The sequence below is a fragment of the Macaca fascicularis genome, chromosome X (assembly GCF_037993035.2).
Source record: "Macaca fascicularis isolate 582-1 chromosome X, T2T-MFA8v1.1".
Taxonomy (NCBI): domain Eukaryota; kingdom Metazoa; phylum Chordata; class Mammalia; order Primates; family Cercopithecidae; genus Macaca; species Macaca fascicularis.
This window is the reverse complement of record NC_088395.1, coordinates 130,799,954-130,816,847: the sequence shown is the minus strand read 5'-3', so window position 1 is coordinate 130,816,847 and position 16,894 is coordinate 130,799,954. Positions and strand designations below refer to the sequence as shown.

At 35.5% G+C, this 16,894-nt stretch overlaps 1 protein-coding gene across 3 annotated transcripts in view; it reads left to right on the top strand.

Moving 5' to 3' along the window:
* TENM1 (teneurin transmembrane protein 1) overlaps positions 1-16,894 on the top strand; it is an 845,979-nt gene that overhangs the window by 639,760 nt on the left and 189,325 nt on the right. For all 3 annotated transcript variants that reach the window (XM_015443786.4, XM_065538348.2, XM_065538349.2), the window contains 2 exons: positions 14,986-15,171; positions 16,794-16,817. In XM_015443786.4, coding sequence (XP_015299272.2) covers positions 14,986-15,171; positions 16,794-16,817 — 210 coding nt within the window. The remainder of the gene's footprint in view (positions 1-14,985; positions 15,172-16,793; positions 16,818-16,894) is intronic.

The following is a 16,894-nucleotide window of genomic DNA, read 5'->3' as shown; positions in this document are numbered from 1 at the left end:
GAGGTCATCCCTGCCTTGGAGCATCTTAGACCATGGACTGTTGCCTGAAGAAGGTGTCATTCAAGCTTCAAGTGGAAAAATCATTTGTGCAGGTAGAGATAGGCTGTGGGAAGGGCCTTGAAAAAGAAAGGGAAAACATTGTAGAGCCCCAAAAGCATGAAAAGAAAGGTGATTCTACTAAATAGAACAGGGCTAGCAGTCAAATTTGTCTGTAGCAAAGGATGCAAGCTGGAGAACCATGAAAACCAAAGTCAAAAAAGTAACAACTGGGGCTTGGTTAGAGAGAGTTTAGATTTCTGGGCTAAGGATTTCGGACTTCAGTGTGCTTTGGTAAACTATGAAATATTTTTATATGTCGTGTGTGACCAGAGCTGTGCTTTGTGCAGAGAAGAGTAACCAATATGTTAAGGGTAAGCAAACAATGTAACATGAGCAACATTTGTAGGACTCAGGGGTGGATAGAAAAAGGAAAATTTAATTGAGATCAAATAGCTATCTTCAATGATCTGAGGGGCTAACCAGTAGAAAAGAGAGTATGCTAATTTTTGGCAGAATTAAACGACACAAATAAATCTAATTGGTGAAAGAAAATGGACGGCAGATTTTAGTTCAAATCAACAAATTACTTTCTAATATGGCTGCATAAAAATAGAATTGACTGGCTTTGTGACATATAGCTGAACTTTTGGGAAAATATTGGAAAGGTAGGAAGTTTGTATGTCAAAGTAAGGGACTGGCCAGATAAATTTTAAAGTTTTCCCAAGCGCTAAGATTCTTTTCTTCTAGCTTATAGTTGTATGTGGGATGTTTAAAAAGAGAACAGAGCATTTGTGAAGCCGATGAGGAGGCTTTTGTGAGACTCAACACAAAAGATGGTGAAGGGCCAGATAAGTGTAGTCATACAGAGGTAGTCATAATTTCTAACAGTTATGTAATACTTATGTACCCAGCACTATATGTAATATACGTAAGCACTTTACATATATTAACTCATTTGTTCCTTGTACCAACCCCATTTTATAGATGGGAAACCAAAGCATAGAAAGATTTAGTGAGATGCTCAAAGTCCCATAGTTAATCCATGTCTCAGCTAGGATTCCAGACCAGGAAATCAGACTTCAGAGTCCATACTCATAATCACTATGCTATCCTGGCTCTCCAGAGAGAGTGAAATAGAAGAAGTGTTGAAAACAGAAGAACTGAAAGATGTAGCTGGATATGAGCATAAGGCAAAAGGAAGATGAAAGCATAATGCCGAGTTTCCTAGCCTTGGAAACTAGGATTATTATTGTGATATTAACAAAAATAGTAAAATCAGGCTGGATGCGGTGGCTCATTTATGTCATCCCAGCTACTTGGGAAGCCAAGACAGGAAGATTGCTTGAGCCCGGGAGTTAAAGACCAGCCTGGGCAACATAGTGAGACCCAATCTCTGCAAAAATTTTTTAATTAGTTGGGCATGGTGGCATGTGTCTGTAGTTCCAGCTGCTCAGGAGGCTGAGGCGGGAGGATTACTTGGGCCTGAGAGGTCAACACCGCCATGAGCCATGATCTAGCCACTGCACTCCAGCCTGGGCAACAGAGTGAGACCCCTGCCTCAAAAAAAAAAAATAGTGAAATCAGGATAAAGAACTGATTCATGAGTAGAGATTAAAATGTAGGTTATAAACATGTTGAGTTTAAATGTGCTGGTGGCTTAGCCAGGTAGAAATGTGTAGCATGCATGCTATTTGTGAAATTGAGAGTGAGCCAAGGACTTTAACTTTGTGTAAATATACCAAGATTGATATACTACCTCCTCATAGCTTTCCTATAGTACAGTGTAACCTCACTAGAATGTTGATATCATGAGACAAGGATAGACATAAAGTCAAATGCTTTACTCCATTATTAATCCTTAGAGGAATGGGTGTGGTGACTCATAGGAAACATACAAATATATTTCTTAAAGTTCAGATGACACTAATAACCATAGAGCCTTGATGATTGCCATAGAGTAAAACTATAAATTTTTTAAAAACTAAATGTCTTAAATGACACTAAACTGTGCATTGAAATACTATATAAGGAATTTATACGCCTTTTTCTTCATCATGCCGAGGATTTTGTTGACTCTGGGTTCTTTACATTTCTTTTCTCCCCTGTCATGTTTATTTATAGGGGTAAAAATAAACTGTTGGTGCATGGTCTGTCGGGCTATGATGGCAGCTTTGTAAATATGTATGCAGCCCCTGCCCAGGTCTTTGACAGAAAGCTGCTTTCCATGCCTTTGTAATGCCTTGAACACACCTTCTGCATTCAGGATGCAGAAGCCTACCACCGTTGCAGAGGTTGCCTGATGATTGCTAGTATTGTCTCTCTTGTGGACTCCAATTAGAGTTAGTGTTCTAAAGGATGGTGAGCCCTTAGCAATAGTGTTGAATGGGATGGGGAAGACAACTCTGTGACCTCTTTCTCATTTAGAGTAAGAGTTTTAGTCTGCGTGAAGTGTTCTTCCAACATACAGCTTTGGCTTCACCACTGAAGTATACTATCAGATTTGCTTGGGGACTTAGACATATATTTGAAGATCTTCGGTTTGTAGAGTTTCTTGCTAAGTTAGGAGGCTTATTGCCTTAGAATAACACCATGTAGGTAATTTAGATGTGCGTCAAGGGGACTAATGAAAATTCATTTTGAGGAGAGGTAATGTCAAAATTTTCTGAAAAAGGAAAAGCAGGTCAAATATCATTCAGGAAAGGGAGAAAAAATTCTGCCGAGTGCAATTTTAACGTTTTACCAAATCATGCCCAAGAGTGTTAAACTTTATATACAAAGAGTAGCTTTCTAATTTACCAAGAAATAGTTCTTAAGTAGCCACTCTTAGATAAGATGCAGTAGTAATTAGTCCAATAGTAGTTTTATAAGTGATATACACTATATAGTGTATATAGTTTTATAAGTGAGCGCACTGTTTTACTGATGTCTAAGACATGCATTTCATACCTCTATGAGGCAGTTAAGCTTGCCCTTTTAGGTGGTCACAAACTGCAACTAGATAGCAATTATGATAAGAAGGTCTAAGTGAAAAGCTGTAGATAAACCAAAACAAACTCTGCCATGACTGAGCAATCCCATGGACTACTACTAATGACAGATCAGGAGCCTTAAAAGTTGATATTTGCAGGGCCGGGTGCAGTGGCTCACGCCTATAATCCCAGCACTTTGGGAGGCCGAGGCGGGTGGATCGCCTGAGGTCAGGAGTTCGAGACCGGCCTGGCCAAGAAGGCAAAACCCCGTCTCTACTAAAAATACAAAAATTTTCTGGGTGTGGTGGTGTGTGTCTGTAGTCCCAGCTACTCAGGAGACTGAGGCAGGAGAATCACTTAAACCCAGGAGGTGGAGGTTGCAGTGAGTCGAGATCACACCACTGCACTCCAGCCTGGGCGACAGAGTGAGACTCCGTCTCAAAAAAAAAAAAAAAAAAAAAAAGTTAATATCTGCTTCTTTAGGGTGATGGTTTTACCCTGACAGTCTGGTACCTACTGGGTCAAATGATAAGCATTTGTGAAACAAATGTCTAGATTTCAACATTCTTTGGCATTTGAGGATACTATTTGGATAGGCGAAAGTGTCAGGTTTATAATCAAAGGATTGAAACACACTCTTGCAGCCTGTAGCTACAAATGTGTAGAAGTTCACCTCATCTTCAATAGTTTGAGCTTCTGATCACTAAGCTAACCAAAATGTGACATCTACAGTTAGAGAGAATATTTTATTTAGCAAGCAAGGAAACAGGATTTATTCCAAAGGAAAGATTCTGTATAGTGAAAAGGCCAACTGACTTATTTTATGGAATTCAAAAGTTACAAGTCAGGCGTGGATTTTTCTGTCTTGTCAGCTTATTCAGATCTACCAAGGAACAGTTAACCAGTTCCTTTGTGAAGGAAATCCAAATCCATGTGACAATCAAGATCCATGAAACATTAAGCTGAAAGTCATTACAACTTTTGATCTTCACATGCTAGATTCCTTGGGATTTTTGTTCTTATTCATCAAGAATTTGAGAATCATCTCAAGGTTTTGTATAGGCTGGAGTGTGTTGCTGTGGTTATGCTGCTTGTATGTTGCTATTTGTTCAGTTAAAGCTAGCTGACATTTTGTATCATTTTGAATCTCTTCAGTTTAATTGTTCAGATTTAAGGTAGTATTAAAACTACTAAGATATATTGAAGCATCATTGTAATGCTGAGACTGAGGGACAAATATGTTATAGGTTTTCTGTGTTAAAATGAGGAGATGCCATTATACTTCGAGCATAGAAAATGTGATACTTATCCCACAGTAAAGCCAAATCTTTATCATAGCAAGGTACTTGTAAAGATTGGTTAGAGATAGTATTTAATTTAACCATATACAATAAAACAGATATGATACCTCATCAAGTAATATGTTCTTCAAATTACCTTTAGAGAAATAGACACCAAAAATAAGTGTGTGCATGCATGTATGTATGTGTGTATGTGCATGCATGTGTGCATGTGTGTTCTATTGGTATAAAGTTAACAGTGACTTATAGTAGTCCCACTCTCTAGTACAATATTTGCTACTGAGAAATGGAAGGAGTTGAAATCAGTAAAATGAAAATGATCCAAATGTTTGGTGAAACAACACACAGTATACAAACTTTTGTTTGTAATAATGTTTACTATTATTAGTTAAAACATTGCTTGATTTTAGTGAAATTTTTGGTATACACCAAATTTTTTTTCAGCCCTTAAACAGCTTGAGCTGGCACTGCCTACACTTGCCAATATAACCTTACATTTTTTTTCTTACTGCTATTTCTCATATTAATCATACAAAACAATGAGAAAATCCTCATCATTTAGTTTCCCCAAGAAAAATTGCAGTAAAGTCTAACAAAGAGAGGGTCTCTGTCTATTCAGGCTCATTCATTCTCTGTTCTTCCCTGTGCTTTCCCTTTCAGCCTAATTTACTGTGATCTTTAATTGATCCTACCAGATTCTGGGCAAGTGAATATGTAATAATTTCTTAATTTTTATGAATTTTTACATCAGAGGTATCTTTTCCTTGTTTAGAATGCCATATTTTAATATTGAAAATTTTACATTACTGTATACTTTAGAAACTGATAACCAGATTTAATATTTTGGGGTGCCAAATATGATCACCACCTAATATTGGAGAAGGCAGAGGGGTCAAGAATAACAGAGTTTACATTACTAGAAACTTTTGCCTAAAAAGTAAATCTCAGAGAAGTGGTTCTGAGGGAGGCTCTGAAGGATTTACTGTTTAATCAAATTGCTCTTGTCAGCATGCAACAAAGAAGTGTTCCAGTTGTATCTGAGTTCAATTTATACAAGTGTTGTTCATTGTTGACATGCATAAAAAACTTATTAAAAATGAAATGTCTCAATAGAACTTTAAAGTGTCTGCCTATATTTTTCATGTTCTTTTCCAATACATTTGCACAGAAGAATGTTTATATTTTAGCATTCTTTTGTCATATTTTGTAGCCTGTAATGTTAATGTATTTTCAACAAGATAGAAAATATTACACATGAAATAGAACTATTCATGAGACAAATGTATTAGAGCAAATATCATTTCTATCTTGTTTATAAATTATACAATTGCCTGCATGTTTTCTGTTAGTTCTTCACCCACACCAACCCCACTGCCGATTATAGGAAGATTGGGATTGAAAAATGTCTTAGAATCAGTCCAGAAACTCCATTTGGAACTGGATGCAATTGCAGAAATGTTGATGCAGTTCAAAATGAGGAATGCTTATTGCTTAAGATCTGCTTCTCCATTTATAGTAATGCATGTTGTAGAGGATTCCCTCATTCATGGGGATATTGCTTCCCACCTGGATACTTGCTGTGCTGAAACTATAAATCCGACTCATGGTTGTGGTTTGTATCTGTGGAGGGTATTGTGTAAGAGTTAGGTTAAGTCATATCTCCAGTTATTTATTCAATAGAACAGTCAGTCTCTAAAGACTGTTGTTTTTTACTGATTCTCTTTTTCTTTTGTAAATTATTATGAAGTATTTCAGACATGTAAGATAACATAATGAACAGCTGTAAACCCACTACTTTGCTTTAAAAATTAATAAACACAGCCGGGCGCGGTGGCTCAAGCCTGTAATCTCAGCACTTTGGGAGGCCGAGACGGGCGGATCACGAGGTCAGGAGATCAAGACCATCCTGGCAACACAGTGAAACCCCGTCTCTACTAAAAAATACAAAAAAAAAAAACTAGCCGGGCGAGGTGGTGGGCGCCTGTAGTCCCAGGTACTCGGGAGGCTGAGGCAGGAAAATGGCGTAAACCCGGGAGGTGGAGCTTGCAGTGAACTGAGATGGTGCGCCACTGCACTCCAGCCTGGGCGACAGAGCGAGACTCCATCTCAAAAAAAAAAAAAAAAAAAAAGTTAATAAACACAAAATCCCTATGTATACTTTTGTGATCCCATCTGCCTCTCTTCTCTACAGCAGAAACCACTATCCTCAATCTAATCATTGCCATACAATACATATTTTTAAGCTTTTCCAAATATGTATATATCCATAAAATGTTGTATTGTTCTACATGTGTTTAAATTTCATATGAATAACTTGCTTTCCTCCTTCATTGTTATGTTTCTAAAGTTTATCCATATTCAGGCATGGACCTCTACCTTATTCAAGTTAACTGCTATATTTTTTGCACTGCATAAATATACTGAAATTTATATATCCTTTCCCATTGATGGATATTTACGTTCAGACAGATATACACACCCCCTAGTATTAATAGGTATGCTTCAAAATGTTCTTGGATATTCTTGGCCTTTTCTGTTTCATATGGATTTTAGGATCATGTTTCAAGCTCTGTGATGGGATATTTACCAGAATTACATTGAATTTATAGAACTAGTACAGAAAAATTGACATTCTAATGATATTGAGGCTTGTGAGCCATGAACACAGTACTTTCCATTGATTGGGTCTTTTTATGTGTTCTTCAATAAAGTTGTAAAATTTTATGTGAAGGAGTATGGAACCTTTTTTTGCTATATTTGCTATTATCGTTAATGGGACCTTTTATTTAGAAAAAAAAAGTACATGTTCTAATTTGCTGCCCCCGATATCCAGGCATGCTATTGATTTTTTCTTTTTGGTTTTACATCCAGAAACCTTGTTATTCTCTCTTGTAGCTTTCATAGTTTACTTGTATATTCAATTTTGTCTCTTCCTTTTCAGGCATTCCACTTTTTTATGTCTTTGGTTGCTTTTTTGTGCTGACTATGATTTCCAATACAACATTGAGTTAGAAGCTGTAGTTAATTCTAGTACTTCTTCTGACATTAAGAGGAATATATTACTCTATTTCTGTACTAAATATGATGTTTACTATAGGATTTTGGTAAATCACCTTTACCATATTCAGTTAAGTTATCTTTTAGCCATGCTTTTCTAGGAGATTCTATCATAAATACGAACTAAATTTTAAATGGTACTCTTTCTACATATAATAATAAAATTATAATTTTTCTTTAATCATTATGAAATGTGTTAAAGTAACATGGAATAATTCAGTGGTGAATTACATTAATAGATATTTCTAAAGTTAAACCATCCTAGCATTCATGCTTATTTGGCTGTGACTTCTGTATACTGGTGTATGTATGTGTGTGTATGTGTGTGCATTTTTTATTTGATTACCAGATATTTTCTTGGAGATTTTTGCATGTTTATAAGTGAGATTGGCCTATTAAGAAATCATTTCTAAAGCTGGACAAGGTGGAACACACCTGCAGTCCCAGCTACTTGGGAGGCTGGGGTGGAAGAATTGCTTGGCTCAAGAGTTCGAGTCCAGTCTGGGCAAAATAGTGACATCTCATCTTTTTAAAAAAAAAATCATTTTCTCCTTTTCTTACCCTATTTTGGAACTGTCTTGGAACTAGACTATAGTCTTATAAAATGATTCAAGATGGTTTTCCTTTTTTCCGGTTCTCTGGTATAGTTTAAAATAGAGATTATCTATCCTTTGAAAATTTGACAAAATACACCTGTAAAACCATCTGGGCAATTTTCAATGTTTTAAATGTGTATTCAGGTTTTCTATTTCTTCTCACGTCCATTTGTTTTCTGGAAAAAGTCTACTTTATCTAAGGTTTCAGACTTACTGGCATAAAGTTGTTAATAGCAGTCTCTAATTTATTTTTGAATTTTAATCTTTAATGTTTATTTGTATTCTTTCTTTTCCTTTTTTCTAGCTCTCTTACTTTGCCACAGGTTTCCTATTTTTTATATTCATCTCAAAGATGTAGATTTTGATTTTGTTGATCTTCTCTGTTGTTTCTTTGTTTCCAATTTCATTAACTTCTGCTCTTGGCTTTGTTGTGTCCTTCATCTACTTATATGTAGTCCTTTTTCCAAATTCTTGATTTGGACACTTTGCTCATTAGATTTCAATTATTCTTCTTTTCTACTACATGCATTTCAGGCTGTAAATTTGCTATAAGTTGCTGTCTAAGCTGCATCCCACAAGTTTTTGTAAATAGTATTTCATTGTTACTCAGTTTCTAATTCCAATGTAATTTTTGAAACATAATTCATGAATTATTTTTAAGTGTGTTTTTAAAGAACACCTTTCTGGGATTTTTCTTTTGTTATCTTTTTGTTTATTGATTTCTAATTTTACTGCACATTTTAAAGCAGTATAATCTGTATGCTGTGGAAACTTTGGCATTTATTGAGTCTTGCTTTGTAGACGAATCTTTGTCAGTTTTTGTGGGTTATTCTCTGTGTGCTTGGAAAGAACATGTATTGTATAGTCATAGCTTTGAGGTCCTATATATGTCCATTAAGTTAAAGTTGTACTGCCTTTGAGTGGTGATGACTTTATTTATTCCTTTTCAGTGTTTATACAAGTTTTCTTTGTCTTGCATAATTTCATTGGTGAGGACCTCCAGAATTAATATTGTGTAGAAGTGATGATCATAGGCGTCTTTTCTCAGTCTTAATAATACAAGAAAAGATTTCAACATCTCACTATTATGATGTTTGCTATGAGGTGTTGTAGCTACTCTTTATCAAATTTAAAGTTCCTTTTAGTCTTAGTTTTAAAATTAAAGTTAAAAGTTCCTTTTAATTACAAGTTAACTCAAAATTTCCTTTTAGTCTTAGTTTGCTACAAGTTTTTATCATGAATGGATGTTTAGTATTTTATGAAATATCTATTATATATCTATTGAGATGATAATTTGATTTTTCTATTTTATTCCATATATGTGATGAATTACATTTGTTAATTTTCAAATGTGAAAGCAATCTTATAATATATTCCTAGAATAAACACAAATTGGTCATGATATTATTTCCTGTTATGTAATGCTAGATTTGCTATGTTAATTTTTGTTTAGGATTTTTGTATCCATGAATGAAATCTTCATGAGAAAGATTGGCATATATTTTTTAAATAATATCCTTCAGAATTTTATATCGGGATTATGCTGACCTCATAAGGCATATTGTTAAGAGCTTCCTCTTTTTCTATTTTTTGGAAAAGTTTATTTAAGATTGGCAATTTTTCTTTCTTAAAAGTTTGGTATATTTACAAATGAAGTCATCTGAGACTGGAATTTTCTTTGTGGTAATGTTTTCCATTATGGATTAAGTTTCTTTATAGAAACTATTCAGTTTCCATTTTTTCTTGTAGTTTATTAAGTTGTATTATTCTAGAAATTTGTTCATTTCATCAAAAATTTCAGATGTGTTGACAAAAAGCTGTTAGTGATATCCTCTTAGGATGTTTTATATTTGTACTATGTATAGCAATGTCATTATTTTTTATTTCTGATATTGGTTATTTGGGTCTTCTGTATTTTCATCTTGATCAGTCTCCACGAGGAGTTTATCAATTTTTTTGGTCTGAGCCAATCATCAAGTATTGACTTTGTTGATTCTTTCTGTAGTATATTTATTCCTATTGTATTAGCTTTAGCTCTTATAATTAGTATTTTCTTCCTTCTACTTTTTTGGAGTATACTTTGGTTTTCTCTTTCTAATTTCTTAGAGTCGATACTTAGGTCATGGTTTTTCAGCTCGTTTTTCTTTCTACCTTATAAATTTTTCTGTACACATGGATTTAATTATATTACACATTTTCACTCATTTCAGTCTCTTCTAATTTTCATGATGATGTCTTATTTGTTTAATGTTTTATTCAAAAGTGTATTTCTTGATTTCCAAACATGTATGGATTTTAGATTCATCTGCTATTACTAATTTCAAGTTTAATTTCATACTGGACTTAAAATATCCTATGTATGACTTCAATACTTCTAAATATATCAAGACTTGCTTTAGAGCCTAGCATATGGTCAATATTTATAAATGTTCTGTATACATTTGAAATACATTATGTGTATTTTGTAGTCATTTATGGCAGTGTCTTATCAATTAGATCAAATCTGTTAACCATGTTGCTTAAATATTTCATACTCCTGATTTGTTTGCTTGCTCTATCAGTTGGTGTGGGGGGGGGGCTGTAAAGTCTGACTATGACTGTGAATTTGTCCTTTTCCCTTTTGTCTTCTTTCAATTTTGCTTCATTTATTTGGCTTACCACTTTCTTCAATGTTGGAATTTTTTTTTTTTTTTTTTGAGACAGGGTCTCACTCTGTTGCCCAGGCTGGAGTGCAGTGGCATGAACATTGCTCACTGCAGCCTCGACCACCTGGGCTCAAGCAATCCTCCCACCTCAGCTTCTTGAGTAGCTGTAGGCACATGCCACCACACCCAGCTATCTTTTTATTTATTTATTTTTATTTTTATTTTTGAGACAGAGTCTCGCTCTGTCGCCCAGGCTGGAGTGCAGTGGCCGGATCTCAGCTCACTGCAAGCTCTGCCTCCCGGGTTTACGCCATTCTCCTGCCTCAGCCTCCCGAGTAGCTGGGACTACAGGCGCCCGCCACCTCGCCTGGCTAGTTTTTTGTTTGTTTGTTTGTTTAGTAGAGATGGGGTTTCACCATGTTAACCAGAATGGTCTCAATCTCCTGACCTCATGATCCGCCCATCTCGGCCTCCCAAAATGCTGGGTATCTTTTGTATTTTTTGTAGAGATGGAGTCTCACTACATTGCACAGGCTGGTCTCAAACTCCTACGCTCAAGTGACCTGCCCACCTCACCCTTCCACAGTGCTGGGATTGCAGGTGTGTGCCAATGTGCCTGGCCAATGTTGGAAATTTCGATTCAATTTTTATTTTCTGATTCCATGAGACTGAAAACGCCCTACTCAGCCTCTGAGCCTCTAGCTCACTCTGGTATAATTGACAGATGCTGCTACGGGAAAAGCATCCACAAATGTCAGGCTCCTCTCTCTGGGTTTTCTTTTTCTTCTGGAACTTGGCACAGCAATTCTTTTTTTTTTTTTCTTTTTTTTTCTTTTTTTTAAAAATTATACTTTAAGTTCTAGGGTACATGTGCACAATGTGCAGGTTTGTTATATATGTATACATGTGCCATGTTGGTGTGCTGCACCCATTAACTCGTCATTTACATTAGGTATATTTCCTAATGCTATCCCTCCCTACTCCCCCCTCCCCACGATAGGCCCCAGTGTGTGATGTTCCCCTTCCTATGTCCAAGTGTTCTCATTGTTCAATTCCCACCTATGAGTGAGAGCATGCGGTGTTTGGTTTTTTGTCCTTGCCGTAGTTTGCTGAGAATTATGGTTTCCAGCTTCATTCATGTCCCTGCAAAGGACATGAACTCATCCTTTTATATGGCTGCATAGTATTCCATGGTGTATATGTTGGCACAGTAATTCTTTACTGTTTTGTGAACTCCACTCACTCCCAAAAGATTTTAAAATATATTTTGTTTAGATTTTCTAGTTCTCATCAGAAGGGAATAGTAAAAATTACTTAGGTCCCTATTACTAGAAACAGAATTTCACCTTTATGTTTTCATATGCATACTTGACAAATTACCAGTTACCTAACTCCCGAATAATACAAGGCTTCCCAAATATTTCATTCAGGACACTCCATCTTACATACTATTAAAAGATAGTATTTTATTTCTACATTTATCCTAGCTCCAGATTTATTATTATTATTATTTTGTACTCAATAGTCAGTGCTTTGTCATCTCTCTGGGCTAGTGGGTCCAGTTTATTACTCACCATCTTACTGAAATTGCAGCCTTTCAAGTGTCTCCAACTTTATGCTGGAGATTTAGTCCAACTCCCCATCTGAAATGGGTCCAATACCTCATCTCTTTTTTCTTTGTGGACGTAAGTACCCAAACCCCTAGTCGTAATTGGGTATAATAGCTCTCAAGACTACTAGAGGATTGACTGCTTTGGCTTTTAGCATCCTCTTTGCTTCTGGCACTTGAAGATTTCTCTTTTTTTGTGAGCCAAGACATGCAATTTAAAAAATTGTTACATTATATCCAACATTTCTAATGGTTTATATAGAGATAGTTTGAAAATAGCCTAGTCTGCTATTTGGCCAATACTGTTCATCTAGTTCTATTACTTTTCAGACAGAAATCAGAATGTCATACTTCGCTATGCCTAACATTTATAGTTGTACAAAGCAATATATGAAAAGTGTTTGCTTCTAACTATTCTAGTCAGAACTGTCTTGACTAGCTTTAACCAATTAGCGCCTAATCTTATAAAGGCCCTTTCAGTTCAGTTTTTAATGTCTTGGGGGGAGGCCGTGAAGGGGAACAGAATGATAATATCAGCCTTACTGCAAGAACTGAAATTATAAATACAAATTATCAGAGATTCAGACCAAGATTCGGGACCAGGGGTTCTTTCAGGATAATTCTACCTGAGCTACCACTTTTTAAGCCAAGGCCCACCTTTTTAAGATACATTTTTCTGTGTCCTAGACTTTTCTCACAACCTGATGATACCCTGTACAGCTTTCCATTCACGTTTCCACCCCTTCCAATTTGGATTTTCAACTACACCTTTGTCAGTACAGCTCTTCCTAAAGTCATCAACAAATTCCATGTTGATAAATCCAATGGGCACTTCTCTGGCTGTGCCTTACTTGACCTCTCAGCAATATTAGATGTAGTTAAACACTCCTTTATTAAAAAGTGTCTTCTTGGGCTTTAGTTACACCACAATCTCCTGGATTTCTTCCTATCATTCACTGCCTTCTCCATCCCAGTTTCCTTTGATGGTTCCTCTTTTTTCTACCTGATCTTTCTTCAGGGCTCTTCTATTCCCTCTTTAGGGATATCAACCAGTTATTTCCATGCCTTTAAATACCACCTATATGCTAAAGATGGCCAATTTTATATCTCTAGCCCTGGCCTGTCAGAATCATATATCCTACTGGTTGCACTGACATTTTCACTTGGCTTTTTACATATATCTTAAGGTTAATCTGTTTGATCTTCCATCCTTATTTTTCCCTTAGCCTTTCTCATTTCATTAATGACAGCATTATCTGTCCATTTGTTTAAGCCAAACTTTTATTTTTCCCTTTCCTTCATCCCTTATATCCAATTTTGAGCAAGTCCTATTGATTACATCTCTAAACTATATTTCAAATCTATCCAACAGCCTTGTGAGGTATAAGTGTTATTACTTTTATTGCATTCTTACACAAACAGAGATTAAGACAATATGTTAGTAAGTTGCCTAAGGGTCCGTAGGTACTAAGCAGAGGAATCAGGGATGCAGTTATCTTTATTTCAAATCCACTACTCTTTCCATCATACCCTGACCTTCAAAGAATGCTTATGAGTAAACTTATGAACAAATTGATCCAGATTATAATAAAACTCATAATCATGGCTTTTTCAAAAGAATATTGTCATCTACTGAAAAATAACTTTGCTATCTGTGGAGTATATTAATATCAATGCCTCTAAATATATTAAACTAGTTTCAGAATTTGAGACTGTGGAAGAGACAATCCGGCTTCCAGAACACCCTCTTTTCCTTTCAGGAATATGTGGTCTATTGTTTCCAAAACATATTTCATTCTTCCCGTAGGTTTTTATCCTACTTCTCTTCCTCCAGCAAGGGAATTAGATCACGAAAGAGGCTTCCCTGCTTTTATGTTGGTTTATCTACTGTCATGACTTTATTAATATTCAACATTTCTCAACAAAAAGTCAAAGTGATAAAGGAAAGAAACTCAGCAGAGCCAGTACACATCATCATTATTATACTGTCTAAATACTGAGTAGCATTTGAAGATAAGAAGGATGTGTACTTTAATCAACCAGGGTTAATTTTATATGCTTAAAATAAATGCAAATATTGTTAGTATGATCAGGGAAACCAGCTGGTTGTCATCATTGACATCTTTACCTTTTTCATATTTTGAATTTTATTAGAAAGTTATTATCTTTCCAATTAATGAACTTGTCTTTCTGAATGAAGTTAGGGCACTGTTTTATTAGGATTTTTTTCCCCTAGTGATATCTTATAGTATCGTAAAATCCCTGCAACATTATCTGTGATCTTAATGAATTTTTAGTGAAACCCACTTGGCATTTGTTTGTCATTAATCTCATTTCTAAGCCTTGAATGCCGTTGTCATTTTATAGACTTCTCAAAATCAGTTTGGCTTAGAGTTTTATATTATTCTTAGAGACTTAACTACCTCTTTTTAGAGTTTCTTGCACATTCATTCAGATGCTAGAGATCTTTGTGACATCTTGTTTATATAAATTGTTTGTTAACATTTTGTTTAAAATATAAGTATAGGCAGGGCATGGTGGCTCACATCTGTAATCCTAGCACTTTGGGAAGCCAAGATGGGAGGATCACTTGAGGCCAGAAGTTCAAGACCAGCCTGGTTAACATAGCAAGACCCCATCTCTATTAAAATAATAAATAAATAAAATATAAATATAGACTGGGATTTTTGGTAATTCTAATGTTTTTTGGAAGAATGGATGCTGGTTTTAACAAAATATGTTAATATATCTTCTTTGAATTCCCCACAGAGCTGTGTACCATGGAGTGTGGTAGCCATGGAGTCTGCTCAAGAGGAATTTGCCAGTGTGAAGAAGGCTGGGTAGGACCAACATGTGAGGAACGCTCCTGTCATTCTCATTGTACTGAGCATGGCCAATGCAAAGATGGAAAATGTGAGTGTAGCCCTGGATGGGAGGGCGACCACTGCACAATTGGTAAGTACCACCATACTTTAATCAAAGTAAATTGAATTAGTTGAAGTTAAGAGCAGTCTAGTGAGTCAATCACTAGGCATTTAGTAGAATTTGAGGTTGGAGTAGAGGAGGACAAGGAGGGTTGGTTACAAGTTTTAAAGTTTTGTGAACTGATAAGTTTCTTCTTTTGTCGATGATATTCTACTTATTTTTTGTGTTGTTTCATTTCTTATTACTTCAATATTCCTTATGTTTTCTGCTTTCAAGTGCTTTGAGTTACTCAAGTGAAAGATGTTACATTGGAATAAAGTGTCATTAGTTAATAAGAAAAGTGCCTTTGTTGTGAAGGTAACATTCTCTGCCCGTTTTTTCCTTTTGAAAAGTATAGGTTGTTTCGGTTGAAAGCACCTAGAGGCAATTTCATTAAATGGGACTACTTTAACAGGGGCCATTCAATATCATTATAGGCTGTCTTTAATGTATATGAGGAAGCCACTTCTGACCTATCATCAATAGAACATTTGTGTTGAATTGTTTATCTGGTAGTGTAGAGAGTTGGTCCTGAAGCCACCACTCTCTCTTCACCCCTTATTGCTAATTTCACAAAGGGAAAATGATCTGTGAATACGGAAAAGCTTATGTAATAATTAATCGATCATGTGATCTTCACACTATAAAAGATATTAAAAATAAATATTTCAGTTATAAAACACTTTCTTTTTCTGAAAAAAAAAAGCAAAGCCCTTAACATATATTTCTATCCACCACAAAGGTTTCTATGCAACAAACCTTTGCATAGAAAGGTTGTCACTAATACAGAGTAACAAGTATGATTCCCATTGTTCAACTAAAGAAAGTGGGTCATAGAGTGTTCCAGTGGCATTCCTTGACTACGCAGAAAATTCCTGCAGAGCAAAGGCAAATGTGGGCCTCTGGATGCCCAATTCATTGTTTGTAGGCTTTTCCCTCACTAGACTATACTACAGCTTTCATTTTTAGGTGAAAGTATTTTCTTATAATGGTTGGAACTTGCCAAAGTAATGTATAATATATTAATACATATAACATATAATCTTCATAAACTGCATTATTTCTCTACTAAAGGTACAGTAAGTCTTGTTCTGCGACTGTGGGAAATATTTAAGATTCATTAAAAAGGTGGAGAGGGGTGAGATTCAGATGTGTAGCTTAAGTAGTTACATTCCTGTACTACAGTAGGTTTATTGCCTTTACATAAGAGGATTTAAATATTGTGATGATTACCATAGGTGTTTACTCCAGAACTCCCTTCTAAAGATATTACTAATAAGAAGTTGAAGCCAGTGCTCTTTCACAGAAGTTATTACTGAAATGTGAAAATGCAGTATACTTCTTATACTTCTAATGAAATATGACACTTTTTAGGAAGCCTAATAGAGTTTCTTGAAAAAATGCCATTAATATCATTCTCACAGAAAATATTATTCACAGACTACACAGACCCATGTACCCAACTTTTGAGCTGCAGGCATTTCAGCAGTTCACAGTTTGCTGTTCTCCTCCTAGGCAACAGATGATTAGTACATATTGTATAGCTTTAGTCTGAAATTCATTTGTCATATAGTCAGAAACTCGTTTGATCATTCTTTTCCCCTCCCTTTTAGCTCACTACTTAGACGCTGTCCGAGGTAAGATTTTTCTCACTAATTTTATAACAGAAATATATTTTTAAAAGAAAATATGCATGTGAGAAAGAAAGGGTGGT